Genomic DNA, 21,854 nt, shown 5'->3' on the forward strand with positions numbered 1-21,854 from the left:
ATACTTTTTTTCACACCGTATTTGCACAACGGTCTTACAAGCGCATTTTTTTTTTTTAAATAACTTTTTGAATAAAAAAATAAGACAACAGTAAAATTATCCCTTTTTTTATCGTGAAAGATAATGTTACGCCGAGTAAATTGATACCCAACATGTCACGCTTCAAAATTGTGCCCTGCTCGTGGAATGGCATCAAACTTTTACCCTCAAAAATCTCCATACGCGACATTTAAAAAATTCTACAGGTTTTATTTTGTGTTACAGAGGAGATCTAGTGGAAGAATTATTGCTCTTACTCTACCGATCGCAGCAATACCTGACGTGTGGGTTGACTACCGTTTTCATATGCAGGCGCTACTCACATATGTGTTCGATTCTGTGTCCGAGCTCGTCGGGATGGGGTGTTTTTAAAAAAAAAAAAAAAAACCTATTTTACTTGATTTTATTTATTTTTACACTAAACATCCCTTGTAATAGGAAAAAAAGCATGGCAGGTCCTCTTAAATATGAGATCTGGGGCCAAAAAGTCCTCAGCTCTCATATTTCTCATAATTTCCGCCCTGCTATGGTATAGAGACAGATGGGGGCCATCTTAGCCTCACTTGTCTCCTTACCACAGACAAGACAGGTCCTGATCGACTCTGCTGCTACCGGTAAAAGGTGGAGGGCGTGGGAGAGTGACGGGGGGAGGGGGTGGCACCTCTCCCGCCGCCGATAACGGTGATTTTGCAGCAAATCCGCCACAGAGACCACACCCAACTGGCTCCTGAAGAGATGGAGATCTCAGTTGTGGTAGCAGCTGCTGCCGTTACCGAGATATCCCTCTTCAAAAAATGGACATACATCGGCGTGCGCTGGTCGTAAAGTGGTTAATGTTGCTGTAGGCCTCTTGCCAGCCTCCCAGACCAGTTTTGCGTCTCGTCTTTTCATTTCATTCGTTTTGGAGGGATGTCCAGTTCCAGGTAATGTCACTGTTGTGTCATATTTTCTCCACTTGATGTTGACGGTCTTCACTGTGTTCCATGGTATATCTAATGCATTGGAAATTCTTTTGTACCCGTCTCCTGACTGATACCTTTTAACAATGAGATTCCGCTGTTGCTTTGGAAGCCCTCCATGGCTTTTGCAGTAGGATGCGACTAAGAAAATGTCAGGAAAGGCCGGACTACTTTCCTGACATTTTCCAGCTGAACTTTATTTGGGGTTTATCAGAGGCACTTTAAATGATGGCAGATGTGTACTGACTCCTATCTTAACATGAGTTTGAATCGGGGTGGATTTGATTCAAATTAAGTAGATTTAAATCACTAGTGAAAAGGCCCGATTTAAATCAACTCGACTTTAAATCCTATTTTTTAACCACTTCAATACAGGGCACTTTCACCCCCTTCCTTCCCAGCCCAATTTTCAGCTTTCAGCGCTCTAGCGCTTTCAGTGACAATTGCGCGGTCATGCTACACTGTACCCAAATGAAATTGTTATCATTTTGTTCGCACAAATAGAGCTTTATTTTGGTGTTATTTATTCACGACTCCGTTTTTTTTTTTTTTGCGATATAAGCGCAAAAAAAGCGGAAATTTGGGAAAAAAACAATATTTTCTTTTTTCTATTTGAAAAGAAATCCAATAAAATCAAATTTTGTCATAAATTTAAGCCAAAATGTATTCTGCTACATGTTTTTGGTAAAAAAAATTCCGTTAAGTGTATAATAATTGGTTTGTGTGATCACGGACATATGTACGCAAATGATCATGTACATATGTGTGCAGATAATCATTGGGACATGTGATTTTAGTGGGACGTATGTGGGGGACATGTTTTTATTATTAGGGACATGTGTTTTTATTATTTGGGGACATGTATGTTTTGGGGACATGTGTGTTTTGGGGACATATGTGGGAACTGTGTTTTCACTGTGTGGTGTGTTGTGTGTTTACACTACACTGATGATCAGTGAGTAAAAAGCTGTGAAAAGCAGCCCATACTCACTGATCATCAGCCGGCTGCAGCGTTCTGCTCTCCTCTTCTCAGCGGTGACTTCCGTGTGAGGAGAGGAGAGCCGATTGCCTAGCAACCGGCTGTTTGTTTACATCACATGACGGCCGTGATTGGACACGGCCGTCATGTGATCAGGAGGGCCAATCACAGAGCCCTCCTGCCGATCTGAGATGTGCCGTGTCCGGGTGACACGAGCACATCGGGATCGCGCCGCTGCGCGGGCGCGATCCCGCTGCTCCTGAATGACGTTCCTGAACGTCCTATCAGGAGCAGGCGGCTCCCACCCGGCCGTATATATACATTGGCCGGGTGGGAAGTGGTTAAAGAGCAACTAACATCTCTGTCCCGCAGCGGCGGCTCCTCTGACCCGCTGTTGACTCACCGACAGTCCCATTCACTTTAATGTGACAGAACAAGGTGAGGGACGTGGCGGCAGCAGGTGAGTGGATGCCCGCTAACTCTGCCCGGTGCTCTTTAAATGTAAGAACTTATTCTTGCTGGTAATTAGAATCTTTACTGTTTGCAAACAAATGAAGGTTTCCTGTTTAGAATAAGTTGTCAGGTTAGTAAAACAGTGATATCAGAACTGGTTCAATCATACAGTTTGTAGTGTGCATAGATTTGAAAATCAATGGGATAAAGGAATATTCCTGAACTTTTTATTTTTTTATCTGTGAAATTGTGTGATTGCATCAGTGCAGTGCATGCTATCTCAGCTTGCAGAGCTTGGATTCATTGAGTTTACCAAAGATGTAAATATTGCACAATATACAGCCTCATGCTGCATAACTAAGCTTCATTGCATGCTGAATAAACTCAATTATTAATGTATCTTAAATAGAAAACTATCTTTTTAGATAGATTTTTACTCCAAAAGCATTTAAAAAAAATTTGCTAAACAGAAAAAAAAAAATGAATGAAAAAAAAATTGATTTAACTGGTTCCCGACCGGCGCACGCCGATGTACGCTGGCAGAATGGCACGGACAGGCAAATGGGCATACAATTACGTCTCTTTAAATTTGCGGCCGTGCCATTGCGTTTGTGCTTCCCAGTGGAGAGCGCTCACACCGGCCGGGACCTCCGTGAGTCAGATTTTTGGTCCTGGGGATACCCGCGATCGCCTTACAGGGAGGAACAACGGGGAGATGCTAATGTAAACAAGCATCGCCCCGTTCTGCCTAGTGACAGTGTCACTGATCTCTGATCCCTGTGATTGGGAGCAGAGATCAGTGACATGTCACATGTAGCCACGCCCCCCACAGGTATAAACACTCCCCAGGACACACTTAACCCTTGCCCTGCCCCCTAGTGGTTAACCCCTTCACTGCCAGTGTTATTTACACAGGAATCGGTGCATTTGTATAGCACTGATTTCTGTATAAATGACAATGGTCCAAAAAATGTAAAAAATTTCCGATGTGTCCGCCATAATGTCAGTCACAATACAGATTGCAGATCGCCACCATTATGAGTAAAAAAAAAAAATTTATAAAAATGCCATAAAACTATCTCCTATTTTGTAAACTTTTGCGCAAACCAATCAACCGCTTATTGCGATTTTTATTTTTTTTACCAAAATATGTAGAAGAATACGTATCGGCCTAAACTGAGATAGAGATATAATATAATTTGATTCTTTTGGTGGGGGGGGGGGGGGGGGGGATATTTATTATAGCAAAATGTAAAAAATGTTTTTTTTAAAATTGCCGCTTTTTTTTTTTTTTTGTTTATAGCACAAAAAATAACCACAGGGGTGATCAAATACCACCAACAGCTCTATTTGTGGGGAAAAAAATAACATCAATTTTGTTTGAGAGCCACGTCGCACGACCGTGCAATCGGCACAATCTTCCGTGGGCTTTATCGGTTAAATAAAAATAAAAAAAATAAATTTTTTTTTTCCATCGATTCATATCCACCCTGGTTTGAATGAATGTTATTGCCTAATTCTGAACACAGCTACAATCCCCAGTTATAAGAGGGTGTGCACACTTATGCAACCACATTATTTTATTTTTTTATTTTTACAGAAACCTGACATTTTAACAGGGGTGTGCAGACTTATTAAATCCATTGTATATAGTTATGGTCGTTTTGTTTGTTTTTAGCTTTGTTTCGGTTAGAAGCAGAAAGCAGGCACTTAAAGTGGTTGTAAACCCTTACAACCAACTTTGACCTACAGGTAAGCCTAGATTAAGGCTTACCTGTAGGTCCAAGAAATATCTCCTAAACCTATACGGTTTAGGAGATATTTGCCGAATGACAGCAGCGGTGCAGCAAGACCCACCGAGAAGATGGATGCGCCGGACTACAGGGGACAGCGGTGACTTCGCTGGCTCCTGTGTCAGGTAAGTGATACATAATGGACTACTATGCGATGCATAGTAGTCAATTATGCTTTACCTTTGCAGGGAATAAAAAAAGGAAATAAACTCATCAGGGTTTACTTCCTCTTTAATCTCTTTTGAATGTGGCTGTTGGTTAGTGAAGGGTTAATTTTAAAGAGCTGAACTCTCCGTGCCGTTTCCAAAAAAAGACAAGCTGAAGGCAAAGGACTAGTCAGCAGCATGTCCTGTAATATCCCTGCAGCTCATCTTCCCCCCATTCCTGACTTACCATGCCTTGTTCTGTACTGTGTCTATGGGAAGGTGGCCATCTTGGTAGAGGCAGGGATTTGCTTGCTCACATCAGAGCAAAAATAACAGTGAGCAGTATCATCGTAACGTCACCAAATCTTAGTCCAAACCTCCGGAGACTAGCAGTCTAAGGCAGCAGTGCCTTACATCTCACAATGCAGTTATAAGGCAGTAAGCACATTGGTGCCTAGGCATCTTCTCGGATCAGGAAGTAAACTGCTATTTTTTAGGAAGGTTTTCAGTCAAATGGCACACTTTACAGGGATCTGTTTATTTACTATTAAGATTTACATTTTCCCTATAACATGGCAAATCTGACCTTTTTGAAATCTGTTCCACTTTACATGAGGATAAATCCTTAGGATAGCTGATACATTGTGGCCATGGGTGCTTACAGTAATTCTGTGGTACGGTGTAAGGGAAAGCTGGGTTCCTAAATTTACTCTGAAGAACATTACTATTCAGTGCTGAATCCTTACTGTCTACCACAGCCATGCCTCAGTTGGAGGAGTTAGACAAAAGTTCCCAAAGTTCAGGTGGGAAAGGAGGGATGCAGTTTAGACAAAAGCTCCCTGTGTGAGGTAGAGGGTATTACAACAGTTTGTGGTGAGGCCTAGACTGCAGTGCCCCTGGTGTTGGCGGGACTTGAGGCGGCAGTGCCCCGGTGGGGTTTGGCGGGGCTTGAGACGGCAGTGCCCCGGTGGGGTTTTGCGGGGCTTGAGACGGCAGTGCCCCGGTGGGGTTTGGCGGGGCTTGAGACGGCAGTGCCCCGGTGGGGTTTGGCGGGGCTTGAGACGGCAGTGCCCCGGTGGGGTTTTGCGGGGCTTGAGACGGCAGTGCCCCGGTGGGGTTTGGCGGGGCTTGAGACGGCAGTGCCCCGGTGGGGTTTGGCGGGGCTTGAGACGGCAGTTCCCCCGGTGGGGTTTGGCGGGGCTTGAGACGGCAGTGCCCCGGTGGGGTTGGCTGGGCTTGAGACGGCAGTGCCCCGGTGGGGTTGGCGGGGCTTGAGGTGGCGGCGGGGTTGGTGGGGCTTGAGTGCCCCGGCAGGGTTGGCGGGGCTTGAGTGCCCCGGTGGGGGGGGGGGGGGCTTGAGGCGGCATTGCCCCGGTGGGGCTTGAGGTGGCAGTGCCCCGGTGGGGTTGGCGCTTGAGTTGCCCCGGTGGGGTTGGCGGGGCTTGGATGGCAGTACCATTTCGGTTGATCCGAAACTACAACCCACATTTATAGTGAAAACAAACCAGATCTGCTTGAAAATCTTCTAGTGTTTATAGAACCTTTGGCATATAATAATTCTGTACTTTGTCATTGCTCATTGCATTACTGGGTAAGACCTACAGGCGGTGCTGCATGTGAAAACTAAAATTAGTTTTTCCCCCAGTGCAGAAGAAATATGGGCAGTGTGTTTTTTTTTTTATTTTTATTTTTTTATTTTACTGCAAATTTACTCGGGGAAAACCCCCGAAGAACTAACGATGAAGCTATAGAACTGTAAGAAATGACAATTTAGATGGAAACAAAGGCACTGCGAACAAACAAGAGAGGAGAAAATCTGCTTGCTCGGGTTGCACTCCACCTCCTTCGCATCCCCTTTTGTAAAACGGTCAAAACATTTTGCCTGTGTGATAATTAAGAAACAACCAAACGCAAATCCCCTTTACTTATCCCACACACCAAAATGTTTATTTCTGCCTTCCTAATGAGGCTTAATGAGCCTAATGTTTTAACACGCAGTCTGTTGGAAAGCTTTCATTGGCTCGGCTTGTCTAATTAGTATCGACACAGCAAACAGACCCTATCGGTATCAGGCCATTAGTCTGGCTGTATATACACTGTAAACACATCTTTATTATCTGGCCTCCTGACAAGCCATCTGCTGTAGAAACAATGGTGTGATTTAGCAGATGTTGGCGTTGAGCGATAAAAGCATCCATTTACTGGGATGGCGCAGCTATAGGGCAGACAGTACAGGGTTACGTGGTGCAGAGTGGGCACACGGTCTCCTATCTGTAATTTGTAGTCACAGTTGCATGGAAATGATAAAACCATGCTATTGTGGATTTATAATTGTAGTCTCGTTTAGAAATGCAAGTAGTAATTAACTTGAAATCGGCATTATACACCAGAATTTACATTCCTGCTGGGCCTGAAATGCTGTTTTAATAACAGTTTGTTTTCACTCCATGAAATTACCTAAGGGCCCTTTTGTGTTGCTTCATTTCAGATGCTATTAACGTTCTAAAGGAGATGCATGAGAGGGCCGTGGCTGCCGACGTCGTCTCCAATGGATTGTTCCAGCAGATCCTCTACACTTTGGCCATGAAAGGTGACGTTGACGCTGTCAACCAATTGCATGAACACATCCTGATGCTGGACCTGGCTAAACCGAGTGTTACCATTTGTTCCCCGCTGGTGATGGTGCACTTGCAGCGGTAAGTAAATTACAATAGTACCTCTTTGCATCCAGAAGAATTGATGATATTTCAAATAACTTTGGGCAAATGGTTTATAAAGCAAACAAATATGTACACAAAGGTACGTGTACCTAGCACTCACAATAATTGCTACATACAATACAAACATCCAAAAGATTCACAAAAGTTCTATGTTAAGTGGCAGCAAGATGGTGGTGGAGGAATCTGCAGCAGAAAAAAAAAAAAATGAAAATGGCAAACGTTATACTCGCCTGCTCTGTGTATGGTATTGCACAGAGCGGCCCTGATCCGTCTCTTCTCAGGTCCCCTGCTGGCAATCCTCCTCTTCTTCCTGTGTCCCCACAGCAAGCCCTTTGTCATGGGGGCACACAGTGTCTGCCCGCTCCCAAGCTGTGTTTCTATAGAGCTGCACTCCATAGACTCACACAAGCGGGGCTTAGCCCCGCACACCCCACTTCTTCCTCACTGCATTTGATTGACGGCAGCAATGATGGCTCCTGCTGCTGTTTGAGGCTGTGTTTGAAGAGGAACAGATGAAGCCATTGCCCAGCGCTGCAACTCTTATTCCCCTTCACACAGGGAAGAGAGAAGTTTTTGTTACCTTAATTCATGGAATGTGTTAAAGCAGGGATATGCAATTAGTGGACCTCCAGCTGTTGCAGAACTACAAGTCCCATGAGGCATAGCAAGACTCTGACACCCACAAGCATGACACCCAGAGGCAGAGGCATGATGGAACTTGTAGTTTTGCAACAGTTGGAGGTCCAGTAATTGCATATCCCTGTGTTAAAGCATAAGTTCACTTTTTAGAAAAAAAAATAAAAAATTCACATTTTTGTGCAGGTAAAAAAGCCTGTAAAGCTGGTGCCATGCAGGTCTCCAGCAGATCTGCCAGTGTTTGCTTCCGTGCACATCCCGTATGGGCAAGCAGATACAATCTGGCTGGAGGAGGGAAGTAGTTCATTGAAAATTACAAGCCGACAGCCGCAAAGGCTGTCAGACCTTGTTGTTTTTCCATTCACAGAACACTGAATGGATGGGGGAGCGGGTGGAGCCCTGCACGGCCACGTTTGTTGCTGAGTGTGACAGCTGTTGGGAGAAGATCCCCCACTAGCTGTCACAACAGGGGATCGGCGGAGCAGGAGCCGGTGCATCTGTAACATGTGTGAGGGGTTAGCTCGGCAGCGGGTGTGTGTGACCCCCTGGATGGGTTCACAACACAAAATTCAGGCACAGCAGACAGCGTTGTAGGTGGAAAAAACAAAAGGTGCGGTTTATTTATGCTACATGCAGTGAAAAATATAACAGCCAAAACATGAAAATAAATCCTGGTCAGCTTGACCTCTAATTACACACATAGATTCCCTGTCTAACAACTGAGTGCAGCCTTGTGCTGCACCAGTCCCTGTCTCTGTCTCTGTTGTAGAGGTTTGCCACACAGGCGTTAACTCACCGCACAGAACAGGTGTCACACTCCCCAGTCTATACAAACACAAAACTGGTTCCAGGATGGAGCATCTCCCTAAGCATGCTGGGGTTTTTTGTAGAGGTCTTAATGAGCCCACTTACTTCAGCTGGGCTCATTAACTCTTCCTCTATAGGACTCCCAGCACTCCCCTCTAGTTGTACAAGTCCACATAAAGCCTGAATCTAGGGCATACATATTTCCCATCCTGGATACAACCAGGTGATTTTACCAGCCTGCTGCCACACATGTTACAAAAGGTGAACTTATCCTTTTTAAGGTAAAAAAAAAAACGAAGTGTTTAGTTTTAGTATCACTTTAAGTGTATAATGAGTCCAATATATGGCCATACTCTTGGTGGTCATCAGATCTGGGAAAGAACCATAATCACACGCAGAGAGAAACAGTCACTAGGGTGCCGTTGGCATGCTTTTTGGCATGTCTGGCTCTACATCACCTGGCTCACTGATCTGCATTGCTTTTACTTGATGAATACCCCCTACCACGGAGCTACACTTCCCTTGCCTAAATGTAAGTGTGGATATTTTTTTTTTGTAAAGAAATAGGGTTACGTTTTGCTAATCCAGTGCCGTGTCTACTTTTTCTCTCTGTAGATAATTTTATGTTTAAGATTTTTTCTTTTTAAATGCATACGTTGGGCCAAGAAATTACTTTTTATTGTGTTTAAAGAGACCACCACTTTTACTTTGCAGGTATAGTCCAATGTGACCACGTACCTTTATAAATGAACACATTTTGATGTTCTTTGTTTGAAAAGTTACTCTTCCCCCTACCTTTTCCCCTCCATTTTAATAGTGCCAAAAAAAACACAACTTTTTAGAGGTATCCAAATCCTATTTGTAATCCCCCACGTGCCTACAGTCCTGCCCCAACTCCTTGCGTGTTCTCTCCATACAGCTTTGTCACGTTTAGCAAATCTGTGCCAAAGCAGTCTATGGGAGCTCACATAACAGCAGTTTGTATACTGGGCTCTCCCAACGTCATGCCATTTATCAAAACACAGTTGAAGTTAAAGTATAAGTTCACCCTTCAAAAAAATTATAAATGCACATATTTTTTCAGGTAAAAAAAATATATATATATGCATTTTTTATTTTTTTCACTGCAGTCTATATAGGGTTGCACCTGTGGTCAGCAGGGGGATGTCAAGCTTCTGCAAAGTCTTCCTCCAGCTATTATGTCTGTATCTCCATATGGGCTTTCAGTTACAAAGCTCTAGAAATACTGAATAAACTGAGTGCTCAGCAGTGCACTTGCAGCCCATTCAAATTGCAAGTCTGTCTGCCAGATCCCGGATCTCTAAATGTATGATGCAGCTCTCTAGGCGGTACCCCTCACAGCCATGCTGTTTTCAAAAAGTCACAGCAGTTGCAAAGAGAAGATCCCCAGCCCGCTATCAGAGTTGGGAGTGCAGGAGGTGGGTGCATAGGAGCATGTTACACCCTAAATATGGGTGTAACATGCTCCTAATGGTGAACTTATCCTTTAAGTTCTCTTTTGTACTCGCTTTAGTCTCTTCTCTATTGCACTCCCCTTTATTTTCTCTATTGCTCTCCCCATTATTTTCTCTATTGCTCTCCCCATTATTTTCTCTATTGCTCTCCCCATTATTTTCTCTATTGCTCTCCCCATTATTTTCTCTATTGCTCTCCCCATTATTTTCTCTATTGCTCTCCCCATTATTTTCTCTATTGCTCGACCCTTTATTTTCTCTATTGCTCGACCCTTTTTCTCTATTGCTCTCCCCCCTTTTTTTTTTTCTCTCGCTCTCCCCCTTTTTTTTTTCTCTCGCTCTCCCCCTTTTTTTTTATTCTCTCGCTCTCTCCCTTTTTTTTTATTCTCTCCCTCTCCCCCCCTTATTTTATTCTCTCGCTCTCCCCCTATTATTCTCGCTCTCCCCCTATTATTCTCGCTCTCCCCCTATTATTCTCGCTCTCCCCCCCTTTTTTTTTCCTCTCGCTCTCCCCCTTTTTATTATTCTCTCGCTCTCCCCCTTTTTATTATTCTCGCTCTCCCCCCTATTATTCTCGCTCGCTCTCCCCTTTTTTATTCTCTATATAGATAAAGGGCCAAGGGGGAACCACATCCATATGAAATTGCTAATGAAAAAAAGGAGAACGTTGGAGCAGACTTTATAGTTACCAGAAAAGGGATACAAAATATTATTAAAAAAATAATTTATTAAACATAGATATAAAAAATTGAAACATAAGTAATGAACAGAAGAGGATCCTAAGCACCAATGCAAGATTCATTTCACAGACCTGTCACAAGGAGGGTCCAGCAGAGTTACACCGCTATAGTAGGCAACAGTAGCAATGAGCTTTATATAGTACCTTAAAAGCAGGCCAAACGGCTCTCTAGCAATTATTGCTGACAGCTGAATGGGTGTTACCAAAGTGATCACCAGCAGGGGGAAGACAGAGACAGGACACCACAAAATAAGTGTCAGATTCCCATTAGGAACAAATAATCAACAAGCAGAATCCCTCTGCTTGGTGTCAGGCATATAGGTCCTGAGGAAGCGAAAGAGAAACGTCAACCTGCCGTATTCAAGCAGCAACAGGGAGCACTACAAATACTTTGTATGGCTTATTCTGTTGGAAGCCAGCACTATCTGTTTTTAATGTTTTATATTGTCAATTTTTTTTATATCCATGTTTAATAAATTAATAATTTTTCTAATATTTTATATTCCTTTTCTGGTTCTTTAATCTCTCTCTCTCTCTCCCCTTTTGCTCTGCTCCTCCTTCTCCCTTTATTCCATTTATCTCTTCCTCTTTATTCTTACCTTCAGTACCACCAATATCTGCTTGCTTTATGTACATCATTTCTGTCCATATCTCAAATCCTTTATTTTCACTGTGCGGCCTCTGTCTTTTTCTTCTACTTCTTTCTCCTTTACATTTTGTTAAATTCCAATGGAGAATACTCCCAATCCTCTGTCATTCCCAAACGCATGAATCGGCCAGCCGCTGTTGTGGTATTGATAGAAAGTCTTCTGGGTACTACTGACATCATAAAAAAAGGTGATGACCCCTAGCAGAATTTTTGAAGTATTGTGGAGATAACATGATTGAGAATTAAGGAGGCAAATGAGGATGATTGGAGAGGTTGGTAATTCTGCACTGGTGATTTTTCACCTAGTTAAAGGGTAGCAGCTTAGGAACCTAGTTTAGAAATTAGGAGGCGCGGGATCTATTTTCCGTTTTTCAAATGCGGATGATTACTACGGTAATATGTTTAACAAATTGTGTCCTAGTGTTTTCTCTGTAGTCAAAGTAAAATAGGAGACAGGATCTCCTTAAATAGGAACAGTGGCCTCACTGTGGCTGATCTTTTCCATATTACTGACTTATGCCGGCCATACACGGTTCGAATTTCGAAAGAATGTTCTTTCGAAAATCGTATCTAAGAATTTTCGTATGAATTTCGCACCATTAGTGGGCTGCAGCAACAGCCGATTTTCGTGCGGAAATAAAATTTGAGGAATCGGACATGTTGGAAATTTTTTGAAAAACGAACGATTTTCTAATCAATGATGGGAGAATCGTGCGAGAAACATAATAAGAAAAGAAAATGTACGGAGATAAACGAAAATTTACGGAGAGAGAAAAGAAGATTCCCAGCCAAGAAAATTCTTTTCTGTAGCAACATGAGGTGAAATTAAAGGCTTGGTCGGCCGAATTTCGAAAATCAATGGTGGCATCATCGGATCACAAAAAAAAAAGAATTTTATGATTTTGAAAAGAAAATTTGTTCGAAATTCGACCGTGTATGGCCTGCATTAGTATCATAGTAGGTAAGGTTGAAAAAAAAAAAAAGACAACAGTCCATCCAGTTCAACCTGTGTAGGTGTATGTGTGTCAATGTTGTTAATCATTTCCCATATCCTTGTATGTAGTGTTCACTAAGATGCACGTCCAAGAGTCTTTTATAAATATCAATACTCCCCGCTGACATCACCAATTGTGTAAGAGTGTTCCACATCCATGTGGCCCTGATAGTGAAAAACCCCCTATGCAGCTTAAGCTGTTACACTGCTTCTCCAAGCTAATTGTGTGGCCCCGTGTCCTCTTAAGCCCCATACACACTATCAGATTATCTGCTGAGTTTTTCCTTCAGATTTACCAAAACCGTGTAGTAGAAGGGCCTGCCTGATTGCATACACATTGAAACTCCTAAGGTTTGTCCTCATATTATATGGTTTTGATAAATCTGAAGGAAAAACTCAGCAGATAATCTGATAGTGTGTATGGGGCTTTACACTTCCTGAAACTGAAATGTTTTCTTCCTATACTGGGATCACCATTGAGGTATTTGCATACCACTATCATATCTCCTCTCAAGCGTCTCTTCTCCAGGGAGAATATATTTAGTGCTTGTAGTTGTTCCTGGTAATTGAGGTCCTCCAGTCTGCTTATTAATTTAGTTGTCCTTTGGACTCTCTCCAGTTCCAGCACATCTTTCCTGAGGATTGATGACCAGAACTGGACGAAATACTCCAGATGTGGCCAGACCAGAGTTTTATAAAGTGGCAGGATTATTGTTTTATCTCTGGAGTAAATTCCCTGTTTTATGCAAGCTAATAGTCTGCTGGTTTTGCTTGCTTACCACTCCTTCTGCACTGTCCCTGTGTGGAGGGAGACATCTTGGTAGAGGAAGTACTGTGTTTCCTCCTGCCAGAGTCCCTGGCAAGGAGAACAGAAGTAATATCACAAAATCCCATTCTAACTCTGCTAGGACTATCGATCAGTGGCAGATGTACCTTAAATCTCACACTGCAGATACACTATATTGCCAAAAGTATTGGGACACCTGCCTTTACACACACATGAACTTTCATGGCATCCCAGTCTTAGTCTGTAGGGTTCAATATTGAGTTGGCCCACCCTTTGCAGCTATAACAGCTTCAACTCTTCTGGTAAAGGATTAGGAGTGGGTCTATGGGAATGTTTGACTATTCTTCCAGAAGCACATTTGCGTGGTCAGGTACTGATGTTAAACGAGAGGGCCTGGCTCGCAGTATCCTCTCTAATTCCATCCCATGTTTTTATGGACCTTGCTTTGTGAACTGGTGCACAGTCATGTTGGAACAGGAAGGGGAATAGAAAAGAGGGCGGACCAACCTTGTGCATTATCCTTTGATGTATTTTATTAAAAAGGTAGATTAAAAACTACAGGCATACCCCACTTTTAAGTACACAATGGGACCAGAGAATGTACAGTATGTAAAATGCAAAATGTACTTAAAGTGAAGCAATACTTTTTTGACTTCTAGGCTGTAGTGGGGTGGTGTCAGGGCACACTGGAACAGGGTGGGCTATGCTCTCGGAGCTTCAGCTCCTTCTACTGCAGCTGCAAAATGTCTGTACAGTACTTATGAGGCACTTTACGTAAACTCACGTGTATGTCCGTACTCGCTGTGTATATAAAGTGAGTGTACTTAACCACTTCAGGCCCAGAATGTTTTTACCCCCTTCCTGAGCAGAGCACCTTTTACAATTTGGCACTGCGCTGCTTTAACAATCATGCAATGCTGTACCCAAACAAAACAAAAAAAAAAACTCAATTTTAGTCATACATTTAGGCCAAAATGTATTCAGCCACAATATGTAAGTAAGCGTAAATTCATTGGTTTACACAAGAGTTATAGCATCTAAAAACTAGGGTACATTTTCTGGAATTTCGGCAGCTTTTAGTTTGACTCATTTCTTGAGGTGCTAAAATGGCAGGGCAGTACAACCCCCCCCCCAATGACCCCATTTTGGAAAGTAGACACCCCAAGGAAATTGCTGAGAGGCATGTTGAGGCCATTGAATATTAAATTTTTTTGTCACAAGTGATTGTATAATTTATTTTATTGTTTTCATATTTTCAAAGTTGTCACTAAATGATCTATTGCTCGAACATGCCATGGGCATATGTGAAATGACACCTCCAAAATACATTCTCCTGAGTATTGGGATACCACGTGTGTGAGACTTTTTGGGAGCCTAGCCGTGTATAGGACCCCAAAAACCAATCACCACCTTCAAGCTTTCTAAGGGCATGAAATGGTGATTTCACTTCCTGACTACCTATCAGAGTTTCAGAGGCTAGGAAATGTGAAGATGGCACAACCCCCCCCCCCCCCCCCCCCCCCCCATGACCCCATTTTGGAAAGAAGACACTGCAAGCTAGCAGTGGCATGTTGAGTCCATTTTTGCCACAGGTTTTTTACGAAAATTGAAATTGTGTAAAAAAAAAAAAAGTTGTCATTAAATTATATATTGTTCAAACATGGCATGGTTATATGTGAAATTACACCCCACAATGCATTCTGCTGTTTCTCCTGAGTACGGGGATACCACATGCGTTGGACTTTTTGGCAGTCTGACCGCATACAGGACCCCGAAACCAATCACCGACTTCAGGCTTTCTAAGAGCGTAAATTTGTGATTTCACTCGTCACTGACTATAACAGTTTTGATGGCCATGAAGTGTCCAGATAGCACAACCCCCCCCCCCCCCCCCCCCACCACCACACACACACACACACACACACACACACACACACACACACACACACACACACACACACACACACACACACACACACACACACACACACACACACACACACACACATTTTGGAAAGTAGACAACCTAAGCTATTTGCTAAGAGGCATTTTGAGTATTTTGCACATCTCACTTTTTGTCAAAGTTTTGAAAATTGAAAAAAGAAAAGTACTTTCTTTTCTTTCTTCATTTTCAAAAACAAACGAGAGCTGCAAAATACTCAACATGCCTCTTAGCAAATACCTTGGAGTGGCTACTTTCCAAAAAGGGGTCATGGGGGGGGGAGGGGGGGGTTGAACTGTCTTGGCATTTTATGCAAACATTAGAAGCTTATGTCAAACATCACCCACTCTTCTAACCACTTAAAGCCCCTTTCTGACTTTTTTTTACGGGGTACGGGGGAGCTGTGTAATGTAAAGGGATCCAGAGGTACTGGGGGCTGTGTAATGTAAACGGGTTCAGAGTTACGGGGGCTGTGTAATGTAAAGGGATCCAGAGATACTGGGGGCTGTGTAATGTAAAGGGATCCAGAGGTACTGGGGGCTGTGTAATGTAAAGGGATCCAGAGGTACTGGGGGCTGTGTAATGTAAAGGGATCCAGAGGTACTGGGGGCTGTGTAATGTAAAGGGATACACATTATTATCTTTATTAGCAGGTGAATGCGGCCCTCCATGCATTCACATACATTGAATATGGCCCTTAAGAGGAAAAAGGTTGCTGATCCCTGCTTTACAGGCACAAAAATTAAAAATAATTTTTTTTTATCTACAAATAAATATATATATATAATTTTTATTTATTTTTTCTAAAAAGTGAACTTATCTTTTAAATCCTAAAATTCTCTCTCAGCATTTTTCCATTATTACCCATTGCAACCAGCTAGATGTGCAGCACCTCAAATCCAACCTTCAGCATGGATCGGTATGTTGCGATCAAGCTTCAGTTAAAGTGTAAAGATCATTTCTAACCTTTGTCCTCTAGAAAATTGGGGCTCCTTTGCTTCGTTTCTAAGCACCATCACCAGTTTAAAAACTGTCAGCTCTGCACATTATCTTCTGCCATCTCTTTTACATTGGCATATTTTTCAGCTTGTGTGTGTTTTTTTTCCAAACACGTAAATAAGCAAAGATCGCCTTGCCACAATGTTAAAAGGTAGTTTGGTTCTCTTACACAATTATCGCAATTAGAAATTTAGCACTGAAGGCAGAGGAATAAAGCAGGAGCTTGCCCTAACAGGACAAGACAGCGATAAGATGGCTGCTCGTCAAGGATCGCTGGGTCGTAATTAAGTTACATTCACGGCTATTGGGTTTTGAAGGATGATTGGTAAATGACTGGCTTGATGTGCTTTGTACGGACACCGTTCGATAGGGCTTCCTATTTTCTTCTCTCCTTTTTTTTTTTCCCCTCTCCCTTTCTCTGTCAGAAAATCCTGTAGTGTCTGATAATGTAAATGTGGCATTTTTATGCTGAACAAAAGAGCAAGGAAATGAGCTATCCTGTCTAATCATTCAGTTGTTTAACACAGACTTCCAGTGTAGACTTAATTGGCTGGAAAGCACTTGACATGTGAAGTTAGCACTGTTCGAAATGCATGTTTGAGTAAATTTTAAAATAAGTGACAGCTAAATTGTACCTAGGGAAATTACAAAGCCTTCAACACAGTTAATTTTTTTTTTTTCCTCCTCCTTTTGGCGATGATTAGTTGTAATTGCAACACCAGTCTCCTTGAAGACTCCCCTTTATTGTGGCTGAGCAAAAAAGGTGCAACTAGGGATTTTGCACCATAAGGACCCAGTATGCAATAACCCCCTTCCTTCCAGCAGAGCACAGCTATTTAAACATGCTAAGCCCTTTTGCTTGCTATATTGACCATACAATGCAGTTCATGTAGAATTAGGATGTTTAAGGTGTTACTAAACCCACAACAGTACAATTAGTCTGTATAGGCAGTAAAGCATGCTTCTTATACTCGCTGTGGAACCTAAGGGGTTCATCTCTGCTATGTGTAAAAGCTCTGTTTTGATCCTGTCTTCTGATCCTCCGCTTTTTCTACTGTCCCCAATCCATCTCCTGATATCTACAGAGCCTTTTGAGTCACTCTGCACATGCTCAGTTTGGTGTGTTGCTAAAAAAAGGTTTTTGGGAGGGTGCATGTGATCAGCACAAGGCCTATCGGCACTGTCCAGACAGAGGGTCCAGGGGTCCTACAGCTTCATAAGACAGTCAGAGGTGAATGAAAACTCTTCCAACAAACTTTAAGTTTTTAGCAAGTCAATTGGGTCATAAATTGGCCGGTGGACTGTATAGCCGTTGCATAGTATTTAAACGTTTATTTTTATATTTGTATATATACACACATAATGGCATACTTATATATATATATATATATATATATATATATATATATATATATATATATATATTCCCGCGCTTAGGTTAAATCAGAATGTGTTAAATTCAGAATTTGTAAATAAAATAAATTAAACCTATATGTGAAGAGCGCTACCCGATAATCACAGCAGGCAGCGTGGTTTTACTTTCAAAGACTGGGGCCCTTTTAATAAGGGTTCCACTCCATTGGACCATATATAGCACCCCTCAGGACAGCTTTAGGTAATGTAGAAAGACCAAAAAGAGTCCTGGTTCCTAGGGTCCAGCGCTCAGAGGAGCGTTACAGGCAAAACCTAATTCTTCTATGCGAGGCCCGGGTACCATCCTGGAGCCGCAGTGGCAGGATGGACCCGGTTGTGGAGGCTTTTTAAATCCAGCATGGATCCCTCCTGGAGCTCCACAGAGCACATCTTCACTCGTGCCAACACCATAGACAAAAAAACTGAGGTACTCCTGGAAGGAGGAGGGCTTATATAGGGGGGTCAATTTCCTGAATTGGGTGTGCCAGTGTCAACACCTGAAGGTAGTTATAACCCACTAAGTAAATACTTAAGGCTCTGTGTCCTATATTGTACGATAAAGAAAAATTATTTTTATTAGGAGCAGCAGATCGTGGGTGGAATCTCGGGCTCCTGCAGACTCAGTGTAACTGTTTGCCCGTACCTTATAGTGGTAGGAAGATTCCATGAACTACCTAAAGTGCTAATCAGTGCCCTGGTAGTTCATTGAGATCTACAACTAGCTGCCATGGCTGATGGGAGTTGTAGTTCTCTGTCACAAAACTCTTTGAATAAATTACTTTGCCGGATAGGTGGAGCCCAGCACGGCTGTGTTTTTTTTTTTTTTTTTATAACTTGTGACAGTGTATGGGCAGAGAAGATCCCTGGCCCACTGTCAAAACTGGGGGCTGGGGGGGGGGTGTGGTTTGCGGGTGCTGCTAGTTTAGTAATATGTAAAACCCTAAAAATGGGTATAACATGTTATTAAAGGTCAACTTATATTTTAACAAAAGCACACATACACGAGCCCTTGGAAATTAATCTTTTTTTATTTTTTTTATTTTTTTTCTGTTAGACTAAAAGGGCTTGGGGCCTTGTTTTCCACATACAAAAAAGCAACCAGATTCATTAGTAATGGCATCCCTGTGGTAGGCCGTGGCACAGGTTTGTCACTGTATAGAGAAGCCCCATTTTTCTCTTCCAAATATTTTATTGAGTAATATAAGGTAAAATAAAATTCTTGCATTAATAACATATATGGTAATACAATGAGAATAAGAACTGGCAATTATGCTTCCCGATGAAAAGTAATTGACAAATGAAATCATTTAGATTAATTTGGTGGTACACTATATTTTCTGATGGTTTTATCATGGGCCTTGATTTCAGCAGCAGTGAACATTGAAAGAGGAAGCCCCATTTTTAACACAGAAACAGGGTCACTGGTGACAACATACTTCATATGTTCGTTTCTTCATATCTTCATGAGCAGTAGTCTGAATCTGTGTTTAATTTATTTTGTTTGCAAGGTCACACTTTCGTGGCCAGGCAGTTCTGCTTGATTCTAATGTCTTCTTTACATTGATTTTGCCAGTTACTTTTTTCCTATCACTTATCAATCACTAGCAGAATTGGTGCACCATTTGCCAGCATTTCCAGAGCATTCATATTGATTTTGCAAAGCTCTTTTCAAAGCTAAGCACAGTATCAGCAGAGCTGGCTAGAACCCCGCTAAGCAGGAAAACAATGCTCTGATCATTTGAAAGCCACTCTAACTTAATTTCAGTGTAGTGTGTGACCATGCTCAGTAACCGATGCAAGCAGCATTTAACACAAAGAAGAAATGACCATGTCCCATTTCATCTGTACTACTTCATTGCCACACTGGTAGACAAAGGAGGACACTGGCACACCCTAAACAAGAAGTTGCCTCTCTATATAACCCCTCACATACCAGGAGCATCTCAATTTTTTTTCGCCAGTGTCTAAGGTGTTGGTCACAAGTGAAGATTTGCTGTCCTGAGCTCTACTGGAGCAATCCTTGCTGGGCCTAGCTATGCAGCCGGATCCATTCAAAGTGTCTTTTAGGCCAAATTGAATGTTGCCCGGGCCTCGTATCCGAAGAAATTAGGTTTTTCTTGTAAAAGCTTCTGCTTTTAGAGAGCTGGACCCCAGGATCTAGTACTTTTGGTGTTAAAGCCATAAAGTTTTACTGTCAGTGGGCTATTACAGGTGCAGGATTATGGGTTCCCTGAGGGTCCCTGGTTCCTGAAGGGGAAGGGAAGTCAGTGATTCTTGCGGCCCCCAGCGAGGCACAGGAATTTTTGGAGATCATAAAGACAGTAGGGGACCCATGGACCCTACCGCCAGGGGCAGACCACCTTCCACAAGGTCTGGTATTCCATCCTACTTTACAAACGCTAAATTTAAAGGTTTGGCTATTGAGACCCACACTTTGAAGAAATGTGGGCTGTCAGGTTCAGTGGTTTCTATTCAACTTTGCATGAGGTTGTTGGGAAAGATGGTGGCTTCCATTCGAGGCCATTCCTTCTGCTCAGTTTCATTCGAGACTGCTACAAAATTGTATCCTATTGGCTTGGAACAAAGGGTTCAAGCTCTATATTCCCAATGTGTCTGGCTCCAAAGCCTATGGCTACATCACCCTGAAAGTGCCCGATCTTGTCTGCTCTTAGAGGCTAAGCAAGGTCAGGTCTGGTTAGTACCTGGATGGACCACCTAGACATACCAGGTGCTGTAGGCTGGGTACGCCGGAGCCAAAAATCTGCAAAGGGGAAAATCCTTCCTTTAGTTACCTAGAAAGTGGTAACAACATATGCCAACCTTTCTTTTTGGGTCGGGGAGCAGTCCTGGAAGAGACAACTGTCCAAGAGAAGTGGCCCAGATCATAAATGGCCTTGCCCATTATCATTCTAGAAATTCAGGCAGAGCATTTGGTTCTGAGGGCCTGAACGTTAAGTTTATGGTATTGTCCTGCCGGGATTCAATTCTACATATTCCCTTGGTCCTTTTTGACAAGGAAACTATTTTTTCTGTTAACTATATCAGCTGCAAGAAGGGTATCGGCATTGGCTGATTTTTCTTGTAAAGAGCCATATTATTATTGTTCACAAGGATAAGGTAGTATTGCATCCTCATCCTAACTTTTTACCGAAGGTATTATCAGGTTTTTATCTAAACCAGGATATTCTATCTTCATTTTTTCCAGAACCTTGTTCTATGGAAGAAAAATCACGACATTCTCTTGATGTGTTGAGAGCAGTCTACTTAAAGATGACTGCTCAGATTCAGAAAACTGATGTTTTGTTCGTATTACCTGAAGGTCCTAAAAGAGGACAGGCAGCATGGAAATCTGCTATTCTAAATGAATTTGAAAAGCAATCGTTCTAGCTTATTGTTTATAGAGGTAGTTTCTACCCTCTCAAATCAAAATGCAATCCTCTAGGGCTGTTAGTGCTTCGTGGGCAGTGCATCACCGAGCCTCCATGGCTCAAATCTGCAAGGCCCCAACTTGGTCTTCAATCCATACATTTACCAGATTCTATCAGGTGGATGTAAAAAGACATGAGGAGGTCGCCTTTGGGCGCAGTGTACTGCAGGCAGCAGTATGTCCTCTGATCTCATGGTGCCCTACTTTTGTTGTGTCCCCTTCCCCTTAGTTGCAATTCCTCTGGGAACAGCTTACCTGTAAAAATCCTTTTCTTTTGAAGTACATCATGGTTCAGAGGTTCCGTCCATCTTTCTAGTATACACATGTATTGCTTTTCTACAAAACTAAGATGCTCCCGGTATGGGAGGGGTTAAATAGGGAGGCAACTTCCTGTTTAGGGTGTGCCGGTGTCCAGCACCTGAAGGGGGCTATAACCCACATAGTAGTTACTATAGCTCTGTGTTCCGTGATGTACTTCAAAAGAAAAGGATTTTTACAGGTAAGCTGTTATAAAAATCCTATTTTTACCTTAATAAGGAGGGAGACACTTTTTGCATTGCTCAGTTAGCCCACTAAGTGTTAAGTGTTTGTTACACTAACATTTCACATTCCCGATAAACTATATTGCCAAAAGTATTAGGGCACCTGCCTTTACACGCTCATGAACGTTAATGACATCCCAGTCTAGTCCTAGGGTTAATTATTGAGTTGGCCCATCCTTTGCAGCTATACCAGCTTCACCTCTGGGAAGGCTGTCCACAAGGTTTAGGAGTGTGCCTATGGGAATGTTTGACCATTCTTCCAGAAGCACAATTGTGAGGTCAGGCATCAATGTTGGACGAGAAGGCCTAGCTTCCAGCCTTTGCTCTATTTCACCTCAAAGGTGTTCTATCTGGT

At 42.6% G+C, this 21,854-nt stretch overlaps 1 protein-coding gene across 1 annotated transcript in view; it reads left to right on the top strand.

Moving 5' to 3' along the window:
* Nucleotides 1-21,854, top strand: part of LRPPRC (leucine rich pentatricopeptide repeat containing) — a 313,757-nt gene that overhangs the window by 169,436 nt on the left and 122,467 nt on the right. Inside the window, exon 24 of the mRNA XM_077485668.1 lies at nucleotides 6,858-7,065. Within this exon, the coding sequence (XP_077341794.1) occupies nucleotides 6,858-7,065 (208 nt within the window). The remainder of the gene's footprint in view (nucleotides 1-6,857; nucleotides 7,066-21,854) is intronic.

This window comes from Lithobates pipiens, unplaced genomic scaffold (genome assembly GCF_037356315.1).
Source record: "Lithobates pipiens isolate NorthernLeopardFrog02 unplaced genomic scaffold, aLitPip1_a1.2 Scaffold_18, whole genome shotgun sequence".
Taxonomy (NCBI): Eukaryota; Metazoa; Chordata; class Amphibia; order Anura; family Ranidae; genus Lithobates; species Lithobates pipiens.